This window comes from Bison bison, unplaced genomic scaffold, assembly GCF_000754665.1.
Source record: "Bison bison bison isolate TAMUID 2011002044 unplaced genomic scaffold, Bison_UMD1.0 scf7180017864163, whole genome shotgun sequence".
Taxonomy (NCBI): domain Eukaryota; kingdom Metazoa; phylum Chordata; class Mammalia; order Artiodactyla; family Bovidae; genus Bison; species Bison bison.
This window is the reverse complement of record NW_011494735.1, coordinates 8,657,192-8,666,542: the sequence shown is the minus strand read 5'-3', so window position 1 is coordinate 8,666,542 and position 9,351 is coordinate 8,657,192. Positions and strand designations below refer to the sequence as shown.

Genomic DNA, 9,351 nt, shown 5'->3' with positions numbered 1-9,351 from the left:
GGGGAGGGGGCGGGGAGAAGGACTGCAAGATCCAGAACAAACCAAGTCGCTAAGATTCAGCACAAGTACCATAAACACCATCCCCAAGACACTCTCTTTCCAAGTGTCTACATAATCATATCTTCCCTAAAAATGATGGAGTTTTGTTTGACTACTGGGTTTTGTTTGACTAAGAAGTAGAGTCTCAAAATTAGCATACAATGTTAGGAGATGGGGGACTTCCAGTAGATACCAAGTGTAATTGAATTTAAGAGAATTACCTCTCTCTGGTTTTTATACAGCCAAGAATTACAATGCATACTGTGAGCCCATCACCATAACGATGTCTAGAAACATTAGCATTTCAAGATCCTAAAATGGTACTGCTTTTATCACTGAGTGTAAACCTAAAGATTCATTTATGCATTGGAACAGAAAAGGCTCTGCCAAGACCAAGGAAATCAGTCCATAAATCACAGCCTCACAATTTATTTGGGAATGGTCCTAGGATTTAAGTATATAGACATTTTGATCAAACAGAAGGCCCTAAAAAACTGAGGCATGAGATTGAGGGATATCATGTCTTGAACCTGCTTATTTTTTAGGTCTAGAAACTACCTAAAAGAATAAGGGCTCCCAGGACTTCAGACAGACATTTAAGCCCTGATGTTAAAAGAGTTCATGTAAGGCTTTCAAAAGAAGACTGGAAGCGTACCAGATAGCACCCCAGACCCATCTAATGAGCAGCACTGAGAGCAGAGAACTCTACACGTCTTGGGCTGCTTCACCTCGATTTGCCCCTCATCCCCCACTTCCCTAACAAGGAGTAAGCTGGGATGAGACCTAGTAACACTAGAGAATTCACACTTAGCATCTTTCCAATTTCACATGGGGAAACCAAGGCTTAGTCTAACCAGTCTTAAAGCCAGTAAGCGGTCTTCCTGAGTCTCTGCTCAGTTCCGTTTCCCCTGAATCATGCTATGTCCTTTCCATTTTCCTACCAACATTTTCCTTTGTTAAAGCCCGAGAACTTCCACCACCAAATCTAAAGCTAGGTTAATGTTCCTCCAGAGGAGAAGACCTCAACAGCCAGTGCTTAGCATCCGCCCATACCACCTGCCCCTGCTCTCCTCAACAGCCAACACAAAGCTAAAGCCACTGCTCAAATGTGCCCTGTTCTGGCCACCAGGCTGTTGCCAGCTCAGCTCATTATGCTCAACTCACCACCCCGTGACCCTCACACAGAACCTGCACTGAGACAACTGCGCTGCCAGCACAGGATGAATCGGCCACCATTGCTGACACTGTGTTAGAGGCAAGTTGGAAATTTCACACTTCTCACACCACAACTGCCAGTACAGAATGTCATAAGCCATGTCATAAGCACAGATGACTTAGTATGCTAATTTCTACTGCACAGTAAAGTGATTCAGTTATACACATACAGAGATACATTTTTTTTTTAATATTCTTTTCCATTATGGTTTATCATAGGATATTGAATGCAGTTCCCTAGGACCTTTTAAAAATTTTTTGTTTTATATTGGAGCATAGTTAACAATGTTGTGTTTTTCTTTTGTTGGTTGTACTGCATGGCTTGTGGGCTCTTACTGCCCTGACCTGGGATGGAACCCAGGCCCTTGACAGTGAAAGCACCAAGTACTAACCACCGGACCACCAGGGAATTCCCCCAAACCCACGGATTTTTGAGAACAGTTAACTTTCAGACTTGGTTCTGCCACTTACTGTGTAACCTTGGTAATATCCATTCACACAACTTGGATGTCCACCATTGTACGTTAAGGGCTAGGTATTCTTTTTTTCATTGAAGTACAGTTGACTTAGTATGTTAATTTCTGCTATACAGTAAAGTGATTCAGTTATACACATACAGAGATACATTTTTAAAAAATATTCTTTTCCATTATGGTTTATCATAGGATATCGAATGTAGTTCCCTGGAGTACATAATAGGACCTTTAAAAAATTTTTTGTTTTATATTGGAGCATAGTTAACAATGTTGTGTTAGTTTCAGGTGTACAGCAAAGTGATTCAGTTACACGAACACATGTATCTATTCTTTTTCAAGTTCTTTTCCCATTTAGGTTATTGCAGAACATTGAGGAGAGGTCCCTGTGCTATACAGTGGGTCCTTGTTTATTCACTGCATAAGCAATTGCTTACATCTGCTAATCCCAAACTCCCACTAAGGGTTGGGTAGTCTAAGTTTGGATAATACCTCTCAAGTAGGGACTCCTGGAGTCAAAAAGACATACTTAGTCAGGTGTGTTAAGTGTGAGGCCAGCTGGGAACCTGGGAAAGGCACCCACTCTCTGTGGGGCAGGTATCTGCCTTGATGTCCCAGAGGAGAGCCCTAAACCAAAGCCCCAGAGGACACTAACTTAGCCGGGTGAAAGGGCATGAGGTGGGCATGCAGACAGAAGCGGCCAGCCGCGCAAAGGTAAGGGGGTGAGAGAGACGCCTGGCCCAGGTAGGAAGTGAAAGGGGTTCAGCACAACTGCCACCTTCTGCCCATGAACCAGCTGATCTCCTTCTTCTCCCGGTGCCTTCACAGGCACTGTCCCGCTGCTGAGGACGCCCTCCCACAGATCTCCGCGTGACTGAAGCCTTCCAATACCTGAGTCTCTGCCTAAATGCCTCAGAGGCTTTCGCTGATGAATGCAGCTCAAGTATCTGGCTCCCCCTTGACACAGGGAGTTAAGAATTAACCTTCCAATGACAGCTCTTGCTGTGACTCCCAGGCTCCTCATGTAGTGTGCTGGCACAAGAAGATACCTGTCTGAACCGTAGTCATGGTTGAGTGTATGAATTCTGGTTAAGCGTACATCAGCCAGACTGCCAGAGTTCAAATGCAGGGCTCTGCTATTCTTTAGCTACACCATCTTGGGCAAATCACTGAACCTCAGTTACCTCATCTATAAAACAGGGATAACTGTATTCATATCTCAAAAGGCTGTGAAGGTTAAGTGAGTTGGTACAGGCAGTAACACTTGGAACAGCACCTGCTGCATCCTAAGTATTCAATAAAGGTTATTATTGTTGAAATGGCTTCCTAGGACCTGGTTTCACTTAAATGACTTATAGAAGATGAAGTTTCTGATTTTAGTGACACTGTCAACTTGAAGAAAAAAGGAACAGTCTGTTTCCTGGGCAGCTGGCTGACATCTGTGCTCATCAGCCTCCCTCCTCGCACAGATGTCGTCCCATTAGCCCTCTTCCTGGGACATGCACATGGCTACAGATGTGCCTCCTCAATACACTCCCAACACCCAGAAAAAGCTTTTATGGTTGAATGGTCTTCCAATCTTGTCCACCTCTCCTGAAAGGAGATGTCTGTTTAGAGGGTAATGGATTTGTAGTGGAAAGTGACTGGCTTTAGAAATGTGGGTCTTGAGAAGAAAAGAAAATTCAGAAGGCAATTATGAAGGCCACTTTAAGTTTCTGAGAGAATTTTAACAGAATTCCAATCAAGAGCATTGTGAAAGGAAACAAGTAAATGGCAGACACTTAAACAAAGTAAACATTAAACCCTCAAATCAAATTCAAGTACACAGGATTCCTAGAAATGCTGGCCTATCTTCCAATTTTAGCTTAAATGATCCATTTTCTTGATTTTTGTTTGTCTCTCTCACAGAGCTCGGACTGAAATTGTGCTATCCAGGAAGACAGTAAACATAACTGGTAGAGCCTATCAATTCTTCTCTCTCAAGGTCAGACCAGAGAGTTTGGATCAAGGTGCCCATCATCTGCCTCAGTATTAAAACCAAGTATGAAACCAGATGGAAATGGTAACAAAAGAATAATGTGATCCTTTATGACAATTTTAGGAAAGAGAATCAGCAAAGCAGAAAGGCATTAGTAAGGAAGAGTCCCACAGAAAGGGACTAAATTCTCAGAAGACAAGCTTTCTGTAGCCTTATATGCAGAGGGAGCTCAGACCAGGTGGACATCAGCCGGGAATACCTGGGAGCAGGCTGGATTGAAGAATCAGAATCTGCATGTCAACAAGGCCCCCAGGGGATGCGCACACACAACAAAGCCTGAACAGCCTGGCTCGACAGGGCTGTGGGCTCCAGCCTGGGCTGCCTCTCAAGGGTCATTGTGAACTTGAGGGAAAAAAAAGCAGAGACAGTGTTTCTAGTCCAGTCCAAGTGATTCAATCCAAAACTTTGTGGATGTTGAGCCTTTCACTTTCACTTCCAGGAGGTAGTTTTAATGAGCACCCTGGGGAAGTGCAGTCACCATGTAAAGATTCAGTCTCAAGAGACAAGCAAAAACTATTCATGCTGATGTGATACGTATACAAGGGGAAAATACAGCGAAGAGTGGGTGGCCAGCAGTTTACTGTTATTATATGTCAGACAGTGAAAGACAAATACTATAAGATATCATTTATTTGTGAAATCTAGCAAATACAACAAACTACCAAATATAACAAAACATGGATATGGAGAACAGATACAGACACAGAGAACAAACAAGCGGTTACCAAAGGGGAGATGGGAGGAGGAGGAGAAATACAGGAATGGAAGGTTAAAAGGTACCAAGTATTAGGTGTAAAATAAGCTACACGGGTATACGGTACGACACAGGATATACTGTACAATACAGGATATACAGCCAATATTTACAAGTAACTCAATGGAGCATGGCCTTTAAAAAACTGTGAATCATTATACTATATACCTGAACTTACAGAATTATTGTACATCAAGTATACTTCAATTAAAAAAAAGAAAGAAATAAGAATCACCGTTTGCAAAGCTTATAAATACACTTGTAAAATCTTAAGCCAATCAGCCTTTATCCTCAAAGGAGGAGAGACAGAATAGGTCTCCTTTTGGGAGGAAATGCTTTCTTTTCTCAGGCAAATACTACCTGTACACGGCATCACCGTTATCAGGAACCTACCTTGCTTGTCTGATTTGGTTTGATCCCAGGCCCTCGAACCAATAGTGGAACTTTGATATCAAACTCATACAGCTGTCTTTTGTCTATTGGCAAAGAAAACTGTCCTGGAAAAAAAAAATGCATAGGGTAAAGATGGAGCCAAGATAGAAATGTCTCTCACGCATGCATTCATTCAATCAACAGTAAAAATAAAAAATAGCCTTGTTTTACTAATTATGGTGTCTCAGCGAAGAGCTTAAATCCCCCGGGGTCTCTAATTATTACAAGGCAGGAAACAGTGAGCTCATCTTCTTTAAATAAATGTCCAGAGGAACTCCCTGGCCTTAAATAGGCAAATACAACAAAAGGAATGACTAGAAAGTATTGAAGCACAAATATACATTATTTATGTATGATACTCCACCTGATCACAACTGAATGAAGTTAGTCTTAAAGCTGTTAAATAAAGGAACAAAACCATTTATCCAGCCTTTCCTGAATAAACTGTACCTCAAGATAGCCAAACAGTTGATGAGGCAAATTTCCTGAGGAATTCCAGCTAGTAAATTCAAAAGGAAGGACAGAGTTATGAAGTCAGATTTTTCAGTTTCTGAGGGAACTGATTTACGCACAATCATCAATGGACGTTTTAGGCACAAGAGGTTCACAGGAGGAGCTCAGGTTGGTCCACATGAGCCATCAATCAGAAACAACATCTCTAAAGTGAGGCAACCAGACACCCAGGCTTCATGATGTGAAGCAGTAAGAAGTACACAGCAGCATCAATAAGAAAGCATTCTTGCTGAAAAACACGCATTTCTATTAAGACTCTCACTTTAACTATCAATCTATAAAAATGCTGAGTATAGATAAACAAGTTATCACATATGCAATTAGCCACATCTAGAATGTGATATTCTAAAGGACAAAAGACCAGTTTATCCGATAAACCAGTGGCAAGAGACAGCCTTACAACACATAAAAAGTAAAGGTAGCGTATGGGTTTTATGTAGGTTCGGATACATAATCAACTACTCAGAGGCACAATCAAGTGCTGACGTATGGAATCACCATGTCTGGAGTGCCTTCAGAAACTTCTGGCTAAAAAAGAAACATGCAGAAGGAATGAGGAATTCAAAAGACTGGCCCTGTGTCACTGAAAATTAAAGCTAGACAACAAAGGTTAATTTACTAGTCTTTACTTTGACTTTAAAAATATTCATAATAACACATGAAATGCCTCATCAATCTGCTCCTGTGCAAATATCAGATTAATTACCTTCAAGTTTAGGAAATTTAAGAGTGGAGAAAGAAGAAAATACTGATTTTTAGCTAAAGAAGGTCCAAGTAAAAAGGATGAAAGTCAAGGACACGGGGTTGACTCATATGGCAGTTGTGAAAAGACAAAAGCCACAAAAGAAAAACCAAACATACCAAAAACCTAATTTCACAAGAAAGTTTTTCCCCAAGGCAACCCTCTCTTGGTCTTCCTGTGTAAAATGTCATACCCCTATTCTCTAAGATCCACTTATCTTTTAAATCAAGTTTAGTTTCTCACCTCTTTCATAAAGCCTGCCTCCAACCCATCAAGCTTATTCTCTGCTTAGACTCCTTAGAACACCACATAATTTAGCCTGTCAAATGGCAAGTAATGAACCTGGGTCTTTCCCCAAGAGAATGAGTTGGCCTTCTAACCAGAGGAGCCCTGAGGGCAAGACCCTCCCTCTGGCCTATTCACCCCTGCAAAAGGACAGAAGCTCCCAGCCAGCGCTACTGACTGGGTGAGAACGGAAAGGCACTTCACCAAGGTCATGGTCTGCCCCTTACCTGTGTGATAGCCGTTGTCTGAGGTATAAAAGATGTAGGTGTTGTTGAGCTCCCCATTGAACTCCAATCGCTTGACCAGCTTCTCCACGAGGTCATCCACTGAGAGCAGAGTCTGCCACCTGAATGTGAACAGAGGGCAGCAACAGCACCTCAGAGACAAAGGGCTGAGGTACTGCCATCTTGCCCAAACAGCAAAAGCCAAGTCCAAACAAGCTCTTAAACCCAAAACACCCCCAAACTCCCTCCCAAAGAAACCCCTCAAAGCCACTCTTCCCCAAAAGCTCCAATCCCACATTTCCTTTCTTTCATTGCAAAACACAGATTAGAAAATTCCAGAACACTCCAAATTTAACTGATTCCACAGAAATAAATTAGGCTTTTTAAAAATGAATTAGCTTTATTATTTATCATAACTGGTGATAAGAATGAAAGACTATTGGTGTTGATGTATGACAGACACCAACACAATATTGTAAAGCAATTATCCTTCAAGTAAACAAACAAACAAACAAAAAACCCACTACCAGAAGGCAAACTTGTCAAATCAGCACTGATTGACAGAGATGAATTCAGATGGACCTGTGCTGCAACAGTGTTTAATGGACTAAAATGGGCCAACAAACTGTAGTCATGGGTCAAAGCTTGACCACATTCTTTCTGTTTTCAACTGTGGTACAAGACATAAAATATTACTGTTTTAACAATCTGTAAGTGGATAGGTCAGTAGGGTTCAGTATATTCACAGAGTGAAACCAATCTCCAGAACGTTTTTCACCTTGTGAATCTGAAACTCTACACCCCCAAAAACGACAACTTGTTGGCTGTTTTTATATCAAGTTTTACTGGAACACAGCCATGCTCATTCATTCTCACACTGTCCAGGGCTGCTCTACCCTCCAACAGCAGAGCTGAGCATCAGCAACAGACACAAGATGGCCTACAAGCCTGTAATGTTTACTATCTGCCCCTTCACAGAAGAAGTCCGCCAATCCTTGGTCTAAAACTAAATACACCGTAAGAGAAAGTAATGAACTTTTAAAAACCTGACTTAAAAGAATTTTCTCAAAAACTCAAAACAGCAAAGGCAGATATTTTGCTCTAGTCTAAGCCTTTGGGTCTTATGTAATTTTCTTTAGACATAGTGAAAAGAAAAATTTCAATCAAATGGCTCCAATATGTAACATTTTAACAAGTCGGAAGAATGGACTGTTTAATCAGTCCTAAGAGCCAAAGGCCACCTTACTGCTAAATGCGGAGACCCCCTATCAGAGTCTCTCCCACCAACTTGCTAAGCTCTGATTTTTTTCTCACAGATAACCACATGGTGCAGTCCTCTATTCATGGGTTGCTTCTGAGGGTCCTCAAAGACCACCCAGACTGAGAAAGGAGCAGCTCTTACCTTTTCCTAAATGCATTATCTAAAAACTGTATTGAAGAATTAGTCATTGGGGTCTTGGCTTGCCGAATTAACCAGTGCTTGTTCTAAAATTTAAAGAAAAAAAAAAAGTTAGCACCAAGTCACCAGAGTCAAAGTACTAGAGTAGATAAAAGGATCACTTGATACTTGAGCAAAAAGGAACTAACTGGAGCCTGTTTAAGCAACTTCAGATTTTCCCTCCACCACCCACTCCCACCTCCCTTCTCTGTGTTTGTAAGGAAAAAAAAAAACATTCTGCAAATTATCACTTATTTTTTAGCTTCTTCCCAACCCCTCCCTAACAGCAGAAGGCCTGGGATCCTTCCTGAGCAGCCTAAGACATTTAGAGAAAGATACTGGAAACTGACTAGATTACATTTGTAACTTGGAATCTGTGCTTGAGTCTGCCACTCAAACTACAAAAGGGTAAATACTAACTTTACCTTCCTCTAAGTTTTGCCTAATAAGTTATCATTCTTTTTTTTTTTTTTTGATCTAAAATTTTATTTTATTTCAGTCTGAGTATTGCCACTTGTTCAAATAGCTCACATAAACCCATTCCATCCAAAAAGGAAATATAAAATGCTTCTAACAGCGTAAGCACAGTTGGCATGGCCTATCCAAAGGTCTTCCAATAGTGTCTGCATGCAAAAAAAAAATCTAAATGGAGTTAAGCCATAAACTGGATGTTCTTATTATCTGTGCCGTAAGAAATATTCAACATCAGTTTGGTTTTAAAAACCCATCAAATATCAGTCATGGCAAGGAAGACCACTGAGCTGACTTCTGATAACTAAGTTATGTTATCACTGAACGTAACGTATCCTACATGATTGCTGCCATGCGGAAGACCTTGGGGTAGGGGCTTTTCATAAGTAACACAAGCACCACTTGCACAGGAATGGCCGGGCATTCCCAGAGCAGCCGTGTGCTCCTGACTTCCTCCACTGCTTCTTCCTCACCATGGTACTCAAGCCTCCAAAGCTGAGAGGGCAATGCTTAAACTCACTGAAGGCTTTTACAAAGAAGACTAATGAAGGAGATGTTGTGAGGTACAGCTAAATACTAAAAGTGATGACAATGATGAGATCTTGAGTACTTGAGCCTATTTATATTGCCTTGGATTCATTGATTTTGCATGTTAGCCTGCTTTCTATCTCACAGGACACTGTGGGGGATTAAGTGAGATAAAGTATGTGACAGTCTAGTTTGTGTC

General features: G+C 41.3%; 1 protein-coding gene across 1 annotated transcript in view; it reads right to left on the bottom strand.

Moving 5' to 3' along the window:
- The window catches only part of GNS (glucosamine (N-acetyl)-6-sulfatase), a 50,278-nt gene that overhangs the window by 18,981 nt on the left and 21,946 nt on the right, over positions 1–9,351 (bottom strand). The window contains exons 7-9 of the mRNA XM_010841583.1: positions 8,118–8,200; positions 6,719–6,837; positions 4,913–5,016 (exon numbers count right to left, since the gene is read on the bottom strand). Coding sequence (XP_010839885.1) covers positions 4,913–5,016; positions 6,719–6,837; positions 8,118–8,200 — 306 coding nt within the window. The remainder of the gene's footprint in view (positions 1–4,912; positions 5,017–6,718; positions 6,838–8,117; positions 8,201–9,351) is intronic.